Below are 20,799 nucleotides of genomic sequence, written 5' to 3'. Positions count from 1 at the left end.
TCTCCCCCAGGGAAGCAGCCTGCCCACCCACAAGTCACTGCTGCTCTGGCACCGCTGGGATAAAATCGACCAACTCCCGAACCCTGCCCCAAAACTCCCTTCCTCCCTCGTTACTGAGCAGGATCCCCTACCCCTTGGGAATCTTCCCTTAATTCTGTCACCACTGACCTGGCCCCCAGGCCTAGTCCTGGCCACCCCTGCCCTCTTCCCACAAGCAAAGTGCTCTGGCATTTTGCTGCTGCAGGGATGGGGGCTGGGTGCACGCGGGGCACACGTGTATGGGGGAGCATGCTCAGTGCAGGGGTGCACCCACGTGCTGCCTGCGCCTCCGCTTCCTGTCCCCCACCCCACCTACGCCAAGTCTCCGTGTGAAGTCCAGGAAGAAAGGCCACCACAAGAAAAGGTCCCTGTGTGTTACATGCACACGCCCTGGACACACAAACCTGTGGTGGCCCAGAAACAGCGTGAACATATACAAGACGAATGCCAAGTGGATATTACTGCACACAGGCACAGTGGTCGCTCCTCGGGAGGTCTTTAAAAAGTGCCCAGATTCTTGCCTCCTGGGATGGAAGCATGGATGAGGTATAGATGTATTTTTAGCTGGGAGGCAGGGGAACACCTGGGCGTCCATATTGTTGGCATCCTGCGTAATCAGCAAGGGTGTGACCACTCACAGACACACACACACACACCTGGACACACAGATGAGGACACATGGAGGACCAGGACAGAACACCTCACCCCAGCCAGACATAGGCGGGTATCCCAAACCACAGCCCCTTGACGGGGAAAGAGGCCTGGGCCTCCAGCTCCTTACTCTTCCCTGTTCCCCAGGGGTCACTGTCCCCGAGCCCCCGGGGCCACCCTCCACCTGGAAAGCGAAGGGGATGGGGCTGTGAGGGTAACTCACACTGCCGCGGGGCCGGAGAGTGCCAGAGCAGAGGCCAAGGCCAAAGGCGACGCTGCCCTCTCCAGCCTGCCCAGCGGCTGCCGCGCGGCCCCTTTAAGCACCCCCGCCCCCTCCCGCCCGCGCTCTCGGCTTCCTTTCTCCGGGAGGCGCGGCCCGCAGGGCCGGGCGGCGGGGCGGGTGTGCAGGCTGCCCCTCCCCCGGTGGGCAGGGCCTGCGCCGCTTCCTGCAGGAGCGGCCCGGAGCCGCGCAGGGGGCGGAGAGAGCGAGCGGCGAGCGGCGGCGGGGCGGCGCGGGGCGGCGCGGGGCGGAGGGCGCCGGAGGGCGAGCGGGCAGGCGGGCACGGCGGGTTCCGGGCCAGCCCCGGGGGCGGACGGTTGGCCGGGCGCGCGGAGCCTAGCCGGGGCCTTGCCGGAGCCGGGCCGGGCAGCAGGGGCCGCCGCCGCCCGGGCCCGCCGCCCGCGCCCCCCACGCTGGCCCAGAGGGCTGCGGCCGCGTCGCCGCTGAGGATGTCCCGGAAGGGGCCGCGGGCGGAGGTGTGTGCGGACTGCAGCGCCCCGGGTAAGCGGGGCCGGGCCGGGGGCGGGACCGCGCAGCGAGGCCGCCGGGCAGGCGCCGGGGCCTGGCGGGAGCGCCGTGCGGGGCCGGAGGGCGGGGCGGGGCTGGGGGCTGCGGCCTCCGGCCTCGGCCCCCGCCCGGGCCACTGCGGAGCCGCGTCCTTGGCGAGAGGGCCAGCTGGGGGCCCCCAGTCCCTCGCGTCCGTGGACGAGCAAGGAAGGACATTCCCGGCGCCACCTCCCACCCCTCAGTCTGAGAGAGGCAGGCAGCTAGCTGCCCCCCCCCCCTTCCATCTCTGTATCCCAACGGAAGCTCCAGCCTGGGGTGGTAGGGTGGAGGAGGGCTGTGGCAGAGGCCAGCAGGGCTTAGGAGGTGGGGGCGAGTGTGGTTCTGTGTCACCTCCGTGCCACCCCCGCGTCTTGCACCTGCTGCTCCCCCTGCGCGCCCGCTGAGGAGGAGGAGGAGGTCAAGGGGCAGAGAGCTGGGCAGATGGGTCCGGGGAGGCCTGGATAGTGATTCCTCGGGAGCAGAGGAGGGGTGGCTCCTCCTAGGAATCCCTGCCTCTACTTCCCAAGGCGGGGCTCCTTGCAGGGCCTGGTGCTGAGGGCCGGTACAGTCTGGGCATCTTCCTCTGAGGCATCCCTGGGAGCAACTAGCTTGCCTTTTCCTGTGCCCCAGTAAGGCCTGCCTGAGAAGGGGGCTTAGCCTTGCCGCAGCTTGGGCACAGACCCCTTCTAGCCCTCTAGCCCAGTCTGGCCAGAAATGGGTAGGGAACAGTACCCGGGAGTGCCTGGATTCTCAGGATCTGGCTGGCTTCCTGGCCTGCCTCCTGGCTGTATTTACCCTGCTGTTTCCCTTCTTCCCAGCACAGTCAGGTCCAGGCTGATGTGACCCCCACCCCCAACCCCCTTCCGCGACCTGCTGAGGAAGTGAGGAGCAGTGACCTGAGGGGCTGCTATCTTCTGATGTGGGAGGACACTGCCAGTGATGGGGCTCAGCAGCTGGCCTGGGGAAGCAAGGCTTGGCTCTTGTCCATCCTCTCTTTTAACAAGGATCTCTCTCCCCGAGAGACCTCCGGGCAGGCTCAGGGTGTCTATGAACACCAGGGGGACTTTGGGCACAATTAGGTGTCAGAGTGTGAAGTGCTGTTTCATGGACCCATAACTTCCGGCCACCCTTCGGACAGGCCCGGGACCCCAACAGGTTGGGACCCACAAATAACTCCGGTGGTTCTGATGCCTCCCTGCTAGAGTGTTTGGTAACTGTGGATGCCTCACAGAGACATGGCGCTCTGCGGGTACTTGTGACCCTGCGACTCCTCTCAGGGCATGTCATGGTCTAGAGGACCCTGAAGAAGCTATCTGGGCTTATGTGTCCTTACCCTGATGAGCCGGAAACGGTGATCTCCTTCCCGCAACCGCATGCAGGTCTGGGGATGGGGGGGCTGAGAGGAGAGCACGCCTTCTCTGTCTCTCCCAGGCTGTTCTGAACCTGTGTAGGGCGGGCAGAGAATGGGCGTGGGGTGCTTAGCGGCACTCACCCCGTCAGCTTACTCCGTGACCCATGGCAAGACTTTCCTCACTCTGGGCCTCAGTTTCGTCAACTGTGAGGTGAAGGTGTTGGAGTAGAGATGGTTTTGAGGACCTTCCCATCTTCAAGTCTGTGGTCCTGATTCTCAGCCAGAGGGACACAGGGCAGAATCAGCAAGGCGGTTGCCCTTTTTCCATTGCGTTTGTTTGAAGCATCTGGGTGCCCAGTGGGTTCAGGGAGGAGCGGGGTGTCTTGGGACTGTCCGGTTCCTACGCATAGTCGTCGTCCCACAGAGGCATTTTTGCCCCAGCTTCCTCCTTTGCCCCTGATCCAGAACACAGGCCAGGAAGAGGCAGGCAGTGAGACGGGGAGGATGTGAAGTGGGCGCGGTGCTGGCACAGTCTTTACACATCACCCTACCCCGGGCACCTGGCGGCAGGCACTCCCTGGGTGTTTGGATATTGTCAGGACCCCAGCTGGCTCCTCGGGGCTACCCCAATCTGGACTCCGTTGGCGTACGCCTCCTACCTCGTCACAGGCTTCTCTCACTGGGATAATTTGGGGAAGTTATAGAGGTGAAAGCTGAGGTGCAGGCTGGCCCCCAAGGTCTGCATCCTCCCTCTGCTTCCAGGCCTGGGCATACAGGTGGCAAGTGTGTTTTGTAAGACAGCTGGACGTGGCATGGCTGCTGTGGTCCTGCCTCGCCAGGCCCCACGGGTGTACCCCGCTGCCCTGGGAGTGCAGGGGAGGGGCAGGAGTCGGGGGCCCTGGAGACCGCGTGCGTCCCCTCCACTCCCCTGCCACTCCCGGCCTAGCTCAGGAGCCGCTCGTCCTCCCACGGGCGTCTGTCTCAACCTTCCCACTTGGGGGGCACAGGAGTGAATCCCTCAAGGGACCTTGAAGTAGCTTGGGTGGCACCTTGGATGCGCGTGGGTGGCCGCTGGCCGGGGACGCTTGGAAACCTGCAGGCTCATTTGTCCTCTTCGTAATGCGGGTGGTTGGGTGGGGTGAATGGTGGGCTTTCTTCCTCTTTCACCGGGGTTTAACTTACGCGCAGGAGTTCCTGCACCTCACCTTTTAGCCTGATGAGTTTTTACATGTCTGTACACCTGCGTAACCAGCACTCCAGTCAAGAGGTAGAGCATTTCCATCATTCTCTGAGCCCTTCTTCTGCCCCCTGGCACTCAACAGCCCCCCAAAGTAACCGCCATTGTGACCTTTGTCCCCATGGACTAATTACTCTGGGCTGCTTTCAAGATGGTGGGCCTCTCCCTCGCGCCTAGGGATGATTTGCCCAGGACTCGCTGGTTCTTAGGACAGACCTGCTGCTCCTAGAGGCCACTAATGGCTTTGGGTGGTGACATTAATTCACCTTAGTAGAGGCCTCCGTGGTTCACATTATCGCAGGATCCCTCCTACCACTTGCCCACACTTCCCAGACCCCCACCCTGAGGCAGAAGCTGCCAGGCGTGTGGGCAGGATCCTGAGGAGGTCCCCGCGTCTTCTCGCCTGGCCGGCTCAGTCAGTGGAGCGCACTGCTCTTGATCTCATGAGATCAAGCCCCACGCTGTGCTGTTGGACATGGAGCCTATTTAAAAAAACAGAACAAAAAACTCCTTGTGTGTCTGTCCCTTCCACCCCAAGCTTAGTCTAGGGAGCCTCTTGGGGGCAAGAGGCCCTTAACCTTAAACTACAATAGTCATGTGACTTTCAGAAACCCTACCTGGCCTTAGGAACTGGCCTAAGTGGGACTTGGGGGCTCCTGCTTGGGTAGGTGCAGGGCTCCTTGGGCATATGAGAAGTACGTAGTAGGGTTAGGGCGGGCTTCTCATCTGTGTAGCCCAGAACTGAGCTGACACCGGTGTGTCCCAGACCAGGACAGTGTCCCCTGCTCAACCTTCCTGTTTCAGGTCATTGTGGAGGAGAGAGAGGACCCCTCCCCCAGGGCCGAGTGCCAGGCAAAGCCTTGGACTGCATTCCCCAAATCCTGATCTCTTGGTCACTGCCATGTTCAGAGGCTCGCCATGTCTGGTCTGGCTCTGGGTACCTATGCAGTCTTCCCAGGCCCGGCTTCCCTGGTAGAACCATGGGCCTGGGCTGGAGGCCTCAGGGCGGCCCATTTATGATCCTGGCCTGGGCGGCTCCCCACTTACAGGAAACCCCACCATTTCAACAAGAGGAATTTAGGCTGCGTCATTTCCAGCTTCCTGCTTGGGCTGCCGGGAGGTGGCTGGTGGCTGGCGCGCAGACCCCTAACCCAGTGGTTTAGGCGTGGGGGGAGGGAGCTTTCCATGGGCCTCACTGGGGTGCCTCACTGTTTGGGTAAAGCCAGTACTAAAAAGTGTCCTAGGGCTCCCCCTCTTGGCGCACAGATGGTGGGTCCCTTCCTCGTGGGCCCCTGGAATCAGCTCCCAGGAAGGTGTATGGCAGGCGTTTTATTGCCCTGTTTCTGGGTGGATGCCTGAAGAAGCCCAGACCCAGAGAGCTGAACCCCTTCTTTCACTTCTTGTTTCTTCCTGTCCCTATGGAGTGGACACTTGCTGCAGGCAGAACAAAGGCTGCATCCTGACTCAGTCTCCTTACAGTTCTCCTGGGAACTTCGATGGAAGTCCTTGCAGGGAAGGGTCTGAGAATTGCCTTCTGGTTGGAGAGGCTCTCATAACCTCCAGCCTGTCCGTCCACTGACCCCCCGCCCCCGGACTCCCTGAGCACTCCCAGGCAAGGAAGACAGCCAGTCCCTGCTCCTCCACCCAGCCCAGGGATTCCTGAGACTTGGGGGGGGGAGGGGGGGAGCATGGGAGAGGAGCTCCCTGCCCCCACTCTCTGGAGGCACACAATGGCTGCTTTCTCCCCCGTGACCTTTCCACAGCCTGAGCTGTATGCAGCTGTCTCCTCCCCCTCCCAAGGGGCCTGGGATGGGTGGCATCTCCCCTGCCCTTGAAAAGGACCCAAGGAGCTCCCACCCTGTCCTGGCCCCCACTTCTTGTTTCCAAAGTTTGCTGCTCCCCGGGGAGTGAAGAGCGGCCTCCGGGGCCCTTGCCCTCTTGGGGCCGACCTCTTCCGGGCAAGAGCAGGCGAAGAGCAGTGGGTATGAACATGGCATGGTTTCTGTGCCTGGGTCTACATCCCAGCAATTCCACTCATGAGCTGTGCGACCTTGAGCAACCACTCTAACCTCTCTGAGCCACCATTTCCTCATTGGGAAAGCAAGGATAGCGTTTCCTACCTTGCCTGGCAGTTAGGAGAGGCATCTACGTACGGGTCCACCTAGCGTTGGTTCCTTTGCCCTCTCCAGCCCTGATAAGGGGGCTCTGGCGCAGCCCCTCAGTGATGACGGCCAGAGGCTCAGCATGGAACGGCCTCTTGCCTGCCAAGAGGAGGGCAAAGGCAGGAGCCCGTGGACGGGTCCAGTGGGTCAGGCGGGCGGCCGGTGGTTCCAGCAGAAGCCTGGGTGCAGGAGAGTGTGGCGCTGACCCAAACAGACACAGGGGCGTCTAGGACGTCTGGCATGCGGCATCAGTGTCACATCCCCCAGAGGACTCCTGCCTCCCTGGGGAAGGGCTGGGCCAGCCGTCTTGTTCCCTGGGAGAGACTGCAGAACAAGAAGACATACCCGCTGAGTAGACCCTGGGGACCACACATCGCCCCGCTCCCCCCCGCCCCCACCACCAGGCAAAGATGTGTAGGAAGGGGTGCAGCTGTCAGTCACCTGCTGCGAGCCTTTGGGGAAATCCCTCCTACGCCTTAGCTCAGCTTCCTTGGCGGCGGCGGCAACCTGTGCCGTCCTGGCGGTCAGGCTCTAGGTACTTGGAGCGTGTGAGCATAGTGCAGGCCCAGAGCACTGCCCAGCGCGCACTGCCCGTGACCTGGCCTCCGCTGACCGTTGCTTCCCCCTCTGGCAGACCCTGGCTGGGCCTCCATCAGCAGGGGGGTGCTGGTGTGTGACGAGTGCTGCAGTGTGCACCGGAGCCTGGGCCGCCACATCTCCATCGTCAAGCACCTCCGCCACAGCGCCTGGCCCCCCACGCTGCTGCAGGTACGGGCCGGCCATGTGGGCACGCTTCCCCCGCACCCACACGCGCTGCTCGGGGTTCTGCGGCTTCCAGGGGGCAGCACCCACCTGGAGCAGAACCTACCCCCTGACCCTTTCCATCCATCATCCTTGCCGTGCAGGCGGGGGGCTTCCGAGACCGGGGTCTCACAGACCCGGGCTCTCCCCGCAGCTCTGCCACTTCCTCGCTTGGCCGTGTAGCACTGAGCGAGTTAACCTCTCTGAGCCTTGGCACACTTGCCGTGCAACTTGAGGTGCTGAGCAGGCCCCACGGGCTTGGGTGGCCCGGCAGGCTGGAGGTGTGGTGGTTGGCAGGCACACGGCAGCCCCCTCGGCACTGCTTGCAGCCACGCCGGCTGTGGCCAGCTCTCGGAGGTGTTTCCCCCAGTACCCAGTGCACAGTGGGCACTCTCACTTGGCACTCCTTCCCTGCAGATGGTGCACACGCTCGCCAGCAACGGGGCCAACTCCATCTGGGAGCATTCCCTGCTGGACCCCGCGCAAGTGCAGAGTGGCCGGCGCAAAGCCAACCCCCAGGACAAAGTCCAGTGAGTTGGGCTGGAGGGGTGGTGGCAGGGGCTGCGTGCCGTGGGACTTGGGTCTGAGCGGTGGCGGGGGGCCTAGCCACTCCCGCCCTGCTCCCCCCCCCACTTCCTCCTGTGTGCCCCCTCCAGCCCCATCAAGTCAGAGTTCATCAGGGCCAAGTACCAGATGCTGGCGTTTGTACACAAGCTTCCATGCCGGGACGATGACGGGGTCACTGCCAAAGACCTCAGCAAGGTCAGAGGGGCCCCATGGGGGGCAGACGGGCGGATCTCCCCTCCTGTCACCCACCACACCCCGAGGGCTTCTCCGTCACCACTAAGCCCCCGGCCCCAAAGGCAGCTGGCCAGGTTAGGCAAGAATAAGGGCCCAGAAGGGGATGAGGTTGCATGGCGGTCAGGCTGCACTTGGCCAAGGGGCCAAGGCCCCTCTGCCTCTAAGTGGACACAACAGGGCTAGAATTCCCCAGCTGCCATCCAAAAACTGGGAAAACTTGGGCCGGTTTCTTAGCCACTCGGAGCCTCAGTTTCCTCTGCTGTAAAATGGGAAAGAAGTAAGAGCACCTCACTCATAGAGTCTACCTCTTCCAGGCAGAGCCCATAGCACAGGTAGATGGTGACTGAGAGCAGCTATTATTGCTTGGCACTAAAGTCTCTGTGCTCCCTGACAACCCAACGTGAGCCGGGCCCGTGGAGCCGGTAGGAGTCCCAGCAGCTGCCTGACTTGGTACAGCTTGAGGAGGGGAGGGGCCCCACACACATTTGTTGCACACTCTGCTCCTTGCAGCAACTGCACTCTAGCGTGCGGACGGGCAACTTGGAGACGTGTCTGCGCCTGCTGTCCCTGGGGGCCCAGGCCAACTTCTTCCATCCGGAGAAGGGCACCACACCTCTGCACGTGGCTGCCAAGGCAGGGCAGACACTGCAGGCCGAGCTGCTTGTAGTGTATGGAGCTGATCCCGGCTCCCCCGATGTGAATGGCCGCACACCCATTGACTATGCCAGGTGAGGGTTGGATGATGGGCGAGGTTTGGGCAGGTGGGGAGAGTGGACTGCTGCGGCAGGGCTGAGCCATGCCCCCTCCCCACAGGCAGGCGGGGCACCATGAGCTGGCGGAAAGACTAGTCGAGTGCCAGTATGAGCTCACTGACCGGCTGGCCTTCTATCTCTGTGGACGCAAGCCGGGTGAGCAGAATGCGGGGCGGGCCTGGCTCGGCCAGGCAGGTGGGACCCAGACACACCCCAGCAGCAGGTGCCATGGTGACAGAGCCGGCTGGGGAACAGTGTTGCTAGGCAACCGGCTCCTGCGAAATTGATGAAGGCTCTGGGCTACAGCACACTGGGATAGGGAGTGGGGGGTGGGCATCACTTCCAGTCAGCTCCCAGGGCTCTTGGGGGTGACCTGCCCTCCTCCCTGTCCCCTGACACGTCTGGGTGCCAAGCTCTGCTCGTGGCAGTGAGGTGGGCTCCCAGCTGCTAAGGCCACCCAGCACCAGTGACTTGGCATTTTTATTTTTGTTCAGATCACAAGAATGGGCATTACATCATCCCACAGATGGCTGACAGGTGAGTGCCCACCTGATGCCCCTCCCCAGAGGCATTTGGATGCCATGTGAGTGCCCGAGCCCCAGAACCCCCACCCCTCCCACTCCCTGGGCTTTAGGGTCCCCTACCCCCTGGGGAAACAAACATTTCAGGCCAGTCCTCACTCCCTAATGCTGGGCCCCGAGGCAGGAGAGAGACGGCAGCTCAGCACATGGCCAACCACTGCCTGAGCCCCAGGCCATCACACACAGGCCTGAGTACAAGAAAGACCTGCCCCAGGAGTGGGGCTCACAGGGCTCTGCTCCAGTGGCGTTCACCCCACTGTTAAATCTTTAGACAAGCCTCTGCTCTTCAGTGAAAAGATGGTGGACCCCAGGGATTTGACTAACTTTGGGCCTCTGCCTTGTGCTCAGAAATTGCGGAGGGGCAGGAGGTGGGGGCAGGGTACGGCACCGCTGAGGTGTTTCTGCTTCTGACCTGCAAAGCCTCTGGGCGCCTAGGCCGTGGGGGTTCACAAGATGGATGCTGGCGCCACCTGGTGGCCACCTCTGAAGGCTGTCTTCTTTCCAACCTGTGCCTGCTGGCCTGGATCCCAGAAAGAGGCGGTTTCTCCCCCTCCAAAGACCAGTGTGGGCAGACGGGGATTGTCAGGCCTAGGCGTCTTGAATCCTTGAACCCAGACCTACTCTGTTCTGAGACTCCAAGAGTCCCTCCTACTTCTCTGGTCTTATTCTGCGGGGTGTGTGTACCTGCACGCTCGTCTAGTGTGTGTGTATAAACACATATGGGCATGGATCAATAAAGTGTTAACTGAGCACCTGCCTGGTGCCAGCTGCTGTTCTTGGCCCTGAGACACAGAGGTAACTCAGACATGATCTCTGCCCTTCAGGAGCTCCCAGTCCAGAGAAGGAGGCAGCTTAGTCGGACGGCTGTGTGGGGAGTGCAGCAGAAGGCGTAGGTGGTATAAATGAGAAACGCTGTACTGGGACCTGCAGGCAGTCGTGTGGCTGGAGCATAGCGTGAGAAGCAGGGACTCCCAGGGGCAGCCCTGGACTAGAAACAGGCGAGAGAACGGCCGGTCCTGTGAGCCCCAGCAAGCGCAGAGAGGTCCCAAGCACGGATATGGGGGCGTCAGCCCTGCCGTTTACGGGCTGTTTGACTTCAGTAACCTTAGTTATCTCGTGGAAGTAAAGGTGACGGTACCTACCTACGTTTTCTGGACCGTTGAGAGCATTAAGATAACGCACGCTAAGCACGTAGTGTGTTTTTTAAGGGAGCTTTTTATGAAAGTGCAGTTGAAGTATCCATATCTAGGTTTCGTCATTAAGATGTTTTTAAGGCCAGGGGTAGTGTAGCCCAACGTGTCAAAAAGATCACCCAGGCTGCTGGGTGGAAAAGAAGGATTGTAGGGGCAAGACTAGAGGTAGAAAGACGGATGAAGCAACTTGCGAAGGCCCAGGCAAAGAGGGCTCAGTGGCAGAACCGGGGAAAGCTTGGCTGGGGCTGGAGGGTGAGGGAGGTTTCCAGTGACTTCCGGGAGCAGCCGTTGGTGCTGGGTGAGCGGGTCACGGAGGGAGAGAGCAGGCTGGTCTAGGAGCAGGTTGGGAGGGGAGAGGAGTTCCGTTTTGCACCCTCCGGGTCTGGCGTGTGCACGGAGATGGGTCTGAGCTTGCCGTGAGAGGCACGTGCTGCCCTGCTCCTGGGTAATCGCTGCCTCTGTCCTATTCTTCCCAATGCTGCCTTTTTCTGGACTTAGATCTCGGCAAAAGTGCATGTCTCAGAGGTATATGGTGCCTGCCTCCGGAGCAGGCTCTGGAGGTTGGGGGCGGGGCGGGTGGGCGGCATTTGGCATGCAGCGTCTGGGATGTCGTCTTCCTGAGATCCCTGCATGTTTGGGAGTCACAGGCGGGGGTCTGGTCACCTCTTCTATCTGCCCGCCCTCATCTTCCTCCTCCTCCCACAGCCTAGACCTGTCCGAGCTGGCCAAAGCTGCCAAGAAGAAGCTGCAGGCGGTGAGTCTCCTTGGCCAGGCTCCTAATACTCGGAGCTGCCCCCGCCGCTGAGCCTCAACCCCGTCCTCTGAGCTGGTCTCCTTTTGCAAGTCTTTGACCTGCCCCTCAATCTAGCTTTCCTGCTTCCTCTCCCCCACCTCCCCACCCCTTGGCTTTGACCCTGGCTCTGCCCTCCATAGGCTCCCAGGCTCCAGCTCCACCTCTGACCTCCGAGGGCACTAACTGGTCTAATCTGGTCTCCCTTCCATCCTCTCCCAGCTTGAAGCTTGGCAGAGAGACCCCTGCCCCAGTTTCCAGTTCTGAGATTGTGGGGGCTGGGCGGCATAAAGGACACAAGCCACCTCCCACATCTTAGGACATCCTGGTTGACTTGGTCTTATCAGCACTGGGGACCAACTGATCCGACGAAGCCTGGGTCCCCCTTTTTGTCTCTAGCTCAGCAACCGGCTTTTTGAGGAGCTTGCCATGGACGTCTACGACGAGGTTGACAGAAGAGAGAATGATGCTGGTGAGCCCGGGGGGGGCATCTGAGGCCGTGGGGGGATGCGACAAGGGCACCTGCCTAGCTGCTGGCGCAGCGCTAGGGCCTGCTGTGGCTCTCGGGGCCTTCTGCTGGGACTGAGAAGGGAGACCTGAGGGGGTCCGCTCAGCAGGTCTGCAGAGCAGCCCCTGCTGGCTGTGAGCAGCCTGGGCCGCGTCCCCAGCCAGGCGGAGGCAGCCAGCCCGTTCCTCCACCCCCAGCCCTGGACTGGGGCTCATCTCTGCGCTGGCTGCCTCCCACTTTGGCTCGCTCCCCAGTCCCACTCCGCCCCCCTACATCACTCCTTCCTGGCCACAGCCAGATCCCCGCCCAAACCCTGGGCTGGGCCTGGCAAGAGGTAGTCCCTTCATTCCGGTCGTCGTCATTGGCCTGGCCCGGCTCGCCGGCCTCGCCCAGCTGTGCCCTGACCCAGTCTTGCCTCTGGTGTCTGAAGACCACCCCCGTTCTGAACACCAGCGCCCGGTGGATGTGGGGAGGATCGAGGAAGGCGGTGCTCCGCGCTTCCCCACCTCCACCCTGTGGGCCTGGCCCCCGCGGATGCTCTGGACGATCTGCTCCCTGCTCCTCTCCTGCAGTGTGGCTAGCCACCCAGAACCACAGCACCCTGGTGACAGAGCGCAGCGCCGTACCCTTCCTGCCTGTTAACCCCGAATACTCGGCCACACGGAATCAGGTGAGGGGGCCGGACAGGGGGCCGGGGTGGCCTCCTCCCCTCCAACTGAGCCACCAGGTGCCCCTGCTGGGGTCGCCGGCTTTGTGGGCCCTGCCCTTCCTTGCTGGCTTTTGTGTGGGCTTCTGCCTAGGCCTGCTCTTCTCCTCCCCTGGCCCAGGCCTCCTTTGGGGCCCCGCTGGCACTGGGATTTGGAAAAGGGTAAGAGGCTGGTTTTTTTTTTTTTTGAGCTCTTGGTGAGCAGGGGAGGACACTCCAGCCTCTTCTTGAGAGTTTCCCAGACCCCGCAATCTGGCCAGGTGAGCCAGGTAGCAGGGCACGGCCTTGCCGCTTGGTTCCCACCGCCATCTGTCAGCTGTGAGCCGGGTTCTTTCTGCTTTGCAGGGGCGACAGAAGTTGGCCCGCTTTAACGCCCGAGAGTTTGCCACCTTGATCATTGACATTCTCAGCGAGGCCAAGCGGAGACAGCAGGGCAAGAGCCTGAGCAGCCCCACAGGTGGGAAGGGTGTGGATGGGGCTGAGGGCAGCGGGCACTTTTCTAGTATATTCTCTTCCATGGCTCCTTTCTGGGATGGCATGATAGAAGGGTCGTGTGGCGGAAGCCTGAGTGACTGGACTGTGTCCTCAGACAACCTCGAGCTGTCTGCGCGGAGCCAGAGTGACCTCGACGACCAGCATGATTACGACAGTGTGGCCTCAGACGAGGACACGGACCAGGAGCCCCTGCGCAGCGCTGGTGCCACTAGGAACAACCGTGCCCGGGTCTGAGCACTGCCCCTCCCCTGGCCTCCATTAAGGCTCAGCTCGATCCCCTTGTAGCCCAGGGCTTCGGGGACAAGCGGGCTGGTTGCGGCCTCGTGGACAGTCTTCTGGGGGCATTTGCCCCCCTGTCCCTGAAGGCTGACCAACTTCTGTCTCACTCTGCAGAGCATGGACTCCTCAGACCTGTCCGATGGGGCCGTGACGCTGCAGGAATATCTGGAGCTGAAGAAGGCTCTCGCTACCTCCGAGGCAAAGGTGCAACAGCTCATGAAGGTCAACAGCAGCTTGAGTGATGAGCTCCGGAGGCTGCAGAGGGAGGTAAGGGCTGCAGCGTCGGTAGGAGCACCCGTGTCGGAGAGGACCCCCTGCCCCCGGAGGTGGGGTGCTGCCTGGACTCTCTGGAGGTTCTGACCCCACTGTCCACTCTCAGATCCACAAGCTGCAGGCAGAGAACTTGCAGATCCGGCAGCCGCCCGGGCCGGTGCCCACACCCCCGCTGCCCAGCGAGCGGGCTGAACACACACCCATGGGGCCTGGTGGGAGTGCCCACCGCAGGGACCGCCAGGCCTTCTCCATGTATGAACCAGGCTCTGCCCTGAAGCCCTTTGGGGGCCCCCCCGGGGACGAGCTCTCTACCCGGCTACAGCCTTTCCACAGCGCTGTGAGTTGCCTGTGGGTCTCAAGGATCGGGGCGGGGGGGGGGGGAGACGGAGGGCTGGGGCTGCCGCAGGGCCCCCCGTGACCCCTACTGTGCCAACCCCCAGGAGCTGGAGGAGGATGCCATCTATTCAGTGCACGTCCCAGCTGGCCTTTACCGGGTAAGGAGGGCGTGGGGGAAGTGGAGCCAGTTGTGCACCTCGGTCCTGAGCGCCAGTGGGTGTCAGGCTTCGTGCTGCTGCCGGGCACAGGAATGACTAGATACACACGGTCCCTACCCTCGCTGCTGGGAAGCTGGAAGGCGGGGGGCAGGGAGGGGAGACTGACTCCAGCCCTCCTGGGTTTCAGATCCGGAAGGGGGTGTCGGCCTCATCCGTGCCCTTCACCCCCTCCTCCCCACTACTGTCCTGCTCCCAGGAAGGAAGCCGCCACACGGTAACGTTCCCATCCCCAGGGCCCAGGGGACAGGGGCTGGGCTGTGTGAGTCGGCGAACGTTAACCTCACCCACTGCCCCTTCGCTGCTCCTGCAGAGCAAGCTTTCCCGCCACGGCAGCGGTGCTGACAGTGACTATGAGAACACGCAAAGCGGGGACCCGCTGCTTGGGTGAGGCAGCCCAGGGAAGGCAGCAGAGCGGGCTCTGGCGTGGCTGTGAGGGTACAGGCAAGCAGCCTCACCCCTGGGCGGTCTCTTTCTAACCCCAACCTCAGACTGGAGGGGAAGAGGTTTCTTGAGCTGGGCAAGGAAGACGACTTCCACCCAGAGTTGGAAAGCCTGGATGGAGACCTTGACCCTGGGCTTCCCAGCACCGAGGATGTCATCCTGAAGACGGAACAGGTCACCAAGAACATTCAGGAATTATTGCGGGCTGCCCAAGAATTCAAGCATGACAGGTATAGGGGGTGGGATGCAGGGCTCACAGCAGCCCCTGGGTGTTGTAGAGGGCTGGGGGGAGGGGAGGGGAGNGGGGGGGGGGGGGGGGGGGGGGGGGGGGGGGGGGGGGGGGGGGGGGGGGGGGGGGGGGGGGGGGGGGGGGGGGGGGGGGGGGGGGGGGGGGGGTTGACCAATGTTCCCCTGTCCCTGCAAACCCTCCTGTTTACCCTCCCTGGCCCCCACAGCTTTGTACCCTGCTCGGAGAAGATCCATTTGGCTGTGACAGAAATGGCCTCTCTCTTCCCAAAGGTACAGGGACCAGAGAGAGGAGTGGAAGGCTCTCAGGGTGGGGCAGGTGCAGGGAATGTGACCGCTACCTGGGTGGAGACAAGGGAGGACACCCTGGGCCCTGTTCATAGCTCATGGTCTGAAGTCCAAGGCCCAACTCCCTCCTCCCTCCAGAGGCCAGCCCTGGAGCCTGTGCGCAGCTCACTGCGGCTGCTCAATGCCAGCGCCTACCGGCTGCAGAGTGAGTGCCGGAAGACCGTGCCCCCGGAGCCTGGCGCCCCTGTGGACTTCCAGCTGCTGACTCAGCAGGTGATCCAGTGCGCCTATGACATCGCCAAGGCTGCCAAGCAGCTGGTCACCATCACCACCCGAGAAAAGAAGCAGTGACCACTCTCCCTGCACCCTCCCCTGCACCCTGGGACCTCACTGGCCACAGGAGCTGGGCCACCCCAGACACTAATCCCCACCCCCACAGAGCCGCTGGCACAAGTGCCCTTAGTGCTGCCACTGTCCCCTGGCAGCCAGGCACCCTGGTGCCCGCCCCCCCTCGAGCCCCCAGGGATGGGGAGGTGGGGTGGCAGGAGCTTCTGTCCCCCACATTCCATGCACCTCCCCCTGTACATAGCATCTCCCCCCCCCCCCTTCTAGCGTGCAGGGGCCTGTAAGGCATCACTCCCAGCCCCTTGCCCTCTGGGGCACCCTCAGCAAAGGGTCAGGTGGGGACACTCCAAGTGGTGCCAGTTCCCCCTACAGGCACCCCACCCCTATGAGCCAGTTCAGCCCTACTGGGGGCTGAGCCGGGGGCATCCCCTCCTTTGTACATAATCTCTGTGGATGTCCCCTGCCCTGTAGCCACCAGCCCCCCTGCTGCTCTCCTTTAATGCCAAACGGCCCCTGCCTCGGGCACAGGCACCAACCTGTGTTCCCAGGGTCCCTAGCAGCAAACAAACACTGGAAAATCTTTTTTTCTCTCTCTCTCTTCTCTTCCACCCCTTAATTTTAACATTGTGGTAACGGAGTGTCCCTGCGTGCCTGTGTGTGCGTGTGCGGGGCGGCAGTGCCGTTCCGGAGGCCTGGCCCATCCGGAGTTTTGTGAAGGGTGAGGGGACCAGAGTTGGGGGTCAGTCCCCCCCTCCCATCCTGGGGCTAGGGACTGCTGGTAACCAGCTGGGGTCCTAGCTGTTGCCTCCCCCCACCGGTCCCCCCACTCATACCCCTTCTCTATGAACTTAACAAAAAAACAAAACCACTTCCTTGCATCTCTCCTCTCCCCCCTCCCTCGTGGAGGGGGCTGTGCTGGCTGGGGCACAGAACTGAGCACCTGAGCCTGGGGCTGGCTCCCCAGGGTCCCTGACTCAGCTGAGAGGCCCCTCCCCGTAACCTCTGAGAGGCCAGCACCCGCCCTGGGGTATCTGGGCATCTGGAATCTGGGCCGCAGCCTGGGAAGGCTAAAGAGGCAGATGGCAGTGCCTGCCAGCCCGTCTCCCCGTCCTGCCTCTGCCAGGGGCCAGGCTGTACCTGTGTGGTGGTGGTGGTGGTGGGTGGGCTGTCAAGACGTGTCATGTACATTTGTATCAAAAATAAATAAGTGACCATGTGCTGTTGCTGAGGTTTAGAGGATTTGCGGGCGGGAAAGGAGGAGGTTGGGGAGGTGGCGGGCACGAAAGGGACAGAGACAGACCTGGCAAGGGCAGGAGGCAGATGAAGACTACAGCTGCTCCAGACCTGGAACTTGCAAGGAAAGCCCTTGTGTTCTAGAAAAGAAGCTGGGAAATAAAGTGTCAGTAACCACCACCACCGCCTTCTCCCCCTCCCCCTCCCCCCAAGGTAGCTAAAGGGTCCCACCAGGCTCCTAAAACTCTGGCTGAGGCCAGGAAGGCTGGTGGGTGCCTAACTCGATTTTCTAAGCTCCCACTTCGAACAAAACCGAAATGGCCTAGGAGGGGTCCTGGGTGGGAGTGTCTGTGTGGCAGATGCACAGGCTCAACTCCAGACTCTACTAAAATAATTTAATTAGAAACACAGGCAAGGAAGGCTGAAATGGCCCATTTCCTTCCTCCCACCCACTCCCGCCCCCGCAGCAAACCACACCTTAAGGACAAGCCCCTTTGCAATGCTTAGGCAGGAATGCTCCATCTGGCCACCTGGGGGCGGTCCTGCGCAGGGTCCACGTGGCAGAGGTCGCGGCCTCCCCCGGGGCGGAGAAACCAAACCGGCCAAAGTGGCAGGGCTGGGGTCGGGTCAGTCGGAGCTGTCCCCATCTGGGCCGCTGTCCGGCGTGGGCGGGAGGAGGGGTCTCCGGCGGGAACGCTTGGGCCGGCGCGGGAGCGGCAGCAGCCTGCGCTTCAGCACAGCTACGGGCGGGGTGGGGAGCGGTCAGTGGTCCGCAGGGATGCCCTGGGGGCCCAGGGCCAGGTTGGAGGGATGGGGAGTAAGGAAGGTAACTTCTCACCAGCCACCGTGTCCTGGCTGTCCGCTGTGGGCTCCCAGTAGATGCTCTCCCCGCGGCGGAAGTTTCGGTGCAGCCGCGTGCAGAGCGTGGCCAGAGTGAGCAGCACTAACAGGAATGTCAGGGCCATGGCAGCCCAAGCAGCCTCCTCCGTGCGCGGGGTGGGGCCCCGGGCTACCCGCGGGGGCGCTGCTGCCCGAGGGGCTGGGGAAGCCTCATTTGGACAGGTACAGCCCCCTGGGCTGCTCTGCCCTTTGGGCACCTGGGCCCGGATCCTAGAGCTGGCATTGCCTCCAGCCCCCTCACGCAACAAGGGGAGAGTGGGCCCAGAGGGGGCATCACCCCCCTCACCCCGGGCTGCCAGCACGGGCTGCTTGGCCTCCAAGCTCCTTGGCGAGGCAGGGGGGAACCTCAGGGCTGAAGGCGTGGGCTGGAGGCCAAGAGCGGCCCGCAGCCCACGCCTCTTGGCACCACCAGGAGAGAGGTGCCTGGACCCTCTAGCCGCCTCCTCTGCACCGGGGGGTCGCCAGCTCCGCAGGGTAAAAGCCAAAGCCGGAGCCTTTGGGGAGAGAGACAGCAGTCACCCTTTTCCTGCCCAGATAACCCAACGACCCTGCCACCAACCAAGCACAGCACCACTCACCTGCAGACACCCTCTCCAGCACAGCCTCCCTCTACCTGGCCTTGGCACCAAGGGAGAGGACCCAGAAAGGCTGCCAGAGCAGAACCATGCCTTCTTCCTCAGCCTCCGCCGCCGCCGCCTCCTCTTCAGCCAGTGGGCAGCCCAGGCTGGCTCTATCCGTGCCAGCTCCAGCACCACCCCCCACGCTGCCAGCACCAAGGGCTACAAGAGGAGAACGCAGTTCAAGGTGGGGAGTGCGCAAGAGGAAGTCCCTGCGTTTTCCTTTCTCGCACATGGGGCTGCAGCCTCTGCCAGTCGACCACCTTTCATCCACCGCTTACCCGCTCCTGAGTGAGGCTGGAGTCCGGGGCCAGTGAGGGCTGGGCCACACAAACGTGGGCCAGGAGGGCAAGCTGGAGCTTCAGCCAAGGGTGGGTACAGGGGTGGTAGAGGAAGCGGACATCCTCAGCCTGGAGTAATGGCACGGAGACATTAAGCCAGGCCGGGCGACTCTGAGAATCCCCAGTTCTCCCATCCCGGGGGCCAGAGCTTTATTAAAGGGATCCCCAAGGGGCCAGATGACCCACCTTCAGGGCCTCTGAGCATTTTCAGCCCTGAGCACTCCCCACCAGGCGCCACACCTCAAAGCTCACAACTTCCATGACCGGAGGCCCTGGTTAACGCTGTCAGAACAGTCTTCAGCTGTCTTTCTCTGCACCTGCGACAGTGGCTCCACGGGTCCCCAGTCTAGACGGTAAGCATTCCCAAATGGAGTCCACGTCTCCTATCTACTGATCTATCTATATATTCAATCTTCCCAGAGCATCCAAATGCAGGGCATTCAAGCAGCAGGTGCATGATTCCATGAGGGAAACATTTCATCAATTATTAATTATTCTTTGATTGTGCTGACCTAATGCTCCACACTGTGCCAGATGCTACAGGAGATGCCAAAACACAATGCCTGGTCTCTGCTTGCAGGGAATGTAGAGGAAACTCAGGGCAACAGAACTAATGCAAATGAGAGAACAAACTCATAAAACTCAAAGCGATGAGCTGTTCAGCTAGGAGAGAGGAGTTGTAAGCACGACAAATTTGGAGAAGGTGAGGAGTAAGGGCTGATGTAATGGGGCGAGTTCTCAAAGGAAGAGGGGACTCTCGCACTGGGCTTTGGAGGTAGATGGGATGGAGGGCAGGGAGCCCACTCCAGCTTCCGGTCACCATAGGCCAGGTGTGGAGAGCAAGTGGCAGTAAAGGTACAGCAGTGGGAAGAAGCCCACACAGCTGGTGGGGAGACCAAGATGACTGGAGAAGAACCAAAGCTCTGGGGGGGGGGGGGGGGGGGCAGACAAGGCCTGAAAAGCTGGGAGTGAGGATTCGGTGGCTAGAAGATCAGAAATAAGATACTGAAGACTTCCAATCAGTGGAATAACTTAACGAAAGAGCTGTCTGAGGGAAGGCATCAGGAAGGTGGCACGAGGTTTCCTGGCCAGGAGCTATTAACAAGGTTTAAAAAAAAAAAAAAAAAAAAGATTTGAAAAGGAAGAAAACCAAAGGGACAAACAGGGAAGGTATCTGACCAGTGGCCACAAAAACAGACGCAGCCGTGCAAGGTGAAGCCACAGTCTGGTGCCCAGTAACTGAGGCACACTTTACCTCATACGGCTTCCTACACTTCCCCAAGTGCTAGCACACACACTTCATTTAGTCCCCGGGAGCTGGGACACTACTAACAGCCTCCCTTGAGAAAACTGGGGCTCAGAGAAGTCAGGAGACTCCCCACAGTCACACAGCAGTGTTGGAGCATGGGTTTTTTTGGTGTTTCGTTCTTTGGGTTTTTTTGCCACCAGGGCCAGAGTTCCCCTTGCAGCCTCCTGCCCGTGGGCAGACAGCTGCCCGACAGCATTCCTGACACAGCACTGCAGAGGACAGAGGCTTGTGGGTCACTGTTCTGGGACTAAGAACACGGTTTCTTCGGGGGGGAAGCGGTGAAGAATGGAGCTGGTGAACAGAAAAAGCGGAGAAAGCCTGCAAGGAGCTCACTGTTTCTGGTACAGACACCAAGGATGCCTCCCTGCTTGTACTTACCTGCCATGGGCTCATCCGTGTGTAGGTCACTCTTGGTGACACCTATGCATGGGGGAAACGGAGGGCTTAGAGCAGCCGGGGCCCCGCGTGGGGGTGGGGAAGGGACAGCAGGCCCCATCTGGCCAGGCTGGGATGGAGCCGCTGGCGACTGTGGGCCAGAGGAACCGGCAGAGGTCCTCAGAGGGTGACCGTGGAGGGCGCAGCCCAGAGCGTGGCTGGGCTACCCCTTCACACCCCCCTCTCCCACCCCCTGCCAGGCTCCTACCTGTGGAGGCAGAGGCCACGGACCCTCGGGACAACTGGCCCCCGCTTCCTCCTCCGGCTCAGCTACCACCTGTGGGTCCAAAGCACAGAAGAGCTGGAGCGCTAGCCTCGGTGTGGGCCCTGCCTTCTCCCTCCCAGGCCCAGCCGGTCAGGGGACGACTCCTAGTCCCCTCTCCACGCGCCACTCCTTCCAGGACTAACTTTTGACAAAGCGCTTGGAGATCCCAGGCCGAAGCCTGCTCAGGAGCGGGTCGGTGGCCTTACCTCACTGGGACCTAGGAGCCCCGCAAGGGCTGCCAGGAGCAGCAGCTGGGGCGAAGGCGGCGGAGGCGCCATCCCTGCCGGCCGGGGGCTCGGCCCGAAGTCCTGCAAGCCAGGGAACGCGCGCCCCCCCGCGCGCCCACGTAGACCCTGGATCGCGCGCGCTCGCGCGCGCCG

General features: G+C 61.8%; 2 protein-coding genes across 4 annotated transcripts; one reads left to right on the top strand and one right to left on the bottom strand.

The window, feature by feature from the left end:
- The first annotated feature begins 1,235 nt into the window (after window positions 1-1,235).
- On the top strand, window positions 1,236-16,542 carry GIT1 (GIT ArfGAP 1). Of its 2 annotated transcripts, XM_039252990.1 has the most exons (21): window positions 1,236-1,471; window positions 6,901-7,034; window positions 7,485-7,597; window positions 7,724-7,829; window positions 8,379-8,596; window positions 8,682-8,776; window positions 9,115-9,157; window positions 10,893-10,919; window positions 11,100-11,148; window positions 11,584-11,656; window positions 12,265-12,362; window positions 12,744-12,855; window positions 12,988-13,121; window positions 13,287-13,439; window positions 13,552-13,782; window positions 13,886-13,939; window positions 14,127-14,213; window positions 14,310-14,383; window positions 14,488-14,670; window positions 14,896-14,959; window positions 15,113-16,542. In XM_039252990.1, exons 1-21 carry the CDS (start codon window positions 1,420-1,422, stop codon window positions 15,323-15,325), a joined length of 2,313 nt encoding a protein of 770 aa, XP_039108921.1. In that variant the 5' UTR covers window positions 1,236-1,419; the 3' UTR covers window positions 15,326-16,542. The 2 variants fall into 2 exon arrangements, with proteins under 2 accessions (XP_039108921.1, XP_039108913.1); XM_039252982.1 differs by lacking the exon at window positions 10,893-10,919 and having other exon boundaries at window positions 1,325-1,471.
- Window positions 16,543-16,930: 388 nt separating this feature from the next.
- TP53I13 (tumor protein p53 inducible protein 13) lies at window positions 16,931-20,788 on the bottom strand. Of its 2 annotated transcripts, XM_039251672.1 has the most exons (7): window positions 20,626-20,788; window positions 20,363-20,431; window positions 20,098-20,139; window positions 18,351-18,479; window positions 18,031-18,231; window positions 17,391-17,946; window positions 16,931-17,292 (listed from the first exon to the last, which is right to left on the bottom strand). In XM_039251672.1, the coding sequence occupies exons 1-7, from the start codon at window positions 20,695-20,697 to the stop codon at window positions 17,180-17,182; spliced, it is 1,182 nt and encodes a 393-aa protein (XP_039107603.1). In that variant the 5' UTR covers window positions 20,698-20,788; the 3' UTR covers window positions 16,931-17,179. The 2 variants fall into 2 exon arrangements, with proteins under 2 accessions (XP_039107603.1, XP_039107610.1); XM_039251679.1 differs by lacking the exon at window positions 20,098-20,139.
- Window positions 20,789-20,799: the final 11 nt, after the last annotated feature.

Source organism: Hyaena hyaena, unplaced genomic scaffold (assembly GCF_003009895.1).
Source record: "Hyaena hyaena isolate Hyena2069 unplaced genomic scaffold, ASM300989v1 scaffold_10, whole genome shotgun sequence".
In the NCBI taxonomy this organism is placed as follows: Eukaryota; Metazoa; Chordata; class Mammalia; order Carnivora; family Hyaenidae; genus Hyaena; species Hyaena hyaena.
This window is presented reverse-complemented; position numbering and strand designations above follow the sequence as displayed.

What these genes read in the sequence shown, in the direction of transcription:
- TP53I13 (XM_039251672.1), bottom strand. Translation starts at nt 20,697, where the DNA reads ATGGCGCCTCCGCCGCCTTCGCCCCAGCTGCTGCTCCTGGCAGCCCTT. An exon ending in CACGGATGAGCCCATGGCAG is followed by an intron (nt 18,480 to 20,097) that starts GTAAGTACAAGC and finishes CCATTACTCCAG; the next exon opens with GCTGAGGATGTCCGCTTCCT. An exon ending in GCTGGAGAGGGTGTCTGCAG is followed by an intron (nt 17,947 to 18,030) that starts GTGAGTGGTGCT and finishes CTCTCCCCAAAG; the next exon opens with GCTCCGGCTTTGGCTTTTAC.
- GIT1 (XM_039252990.1), top strand. Translation starts at nt 1,420, where the DNA reads ATGTCCCGGAAGGGGCCGCGGGCGGAGGTGTGTGCGGACTGCAGCGCC. An exon ending in TACAGCCTTTCCACAGCGCT is followed by an intron (nt 13,783 to 13,885) that starts GTGAGTTGCCTG and finishes GCCAACCCCCAG; the next exon opens with GAGCTGGAGGAGGATGCCAT. An exon ending in AGGAAGGAAGCCGCCACACG is followed by an intron (nt 14,214 to 14,309) that starts GTAACGTTCCCA and finishes CTGCTCCTGCAG; the next exon opens with AGCAAGCTTTCCCGCCACGG.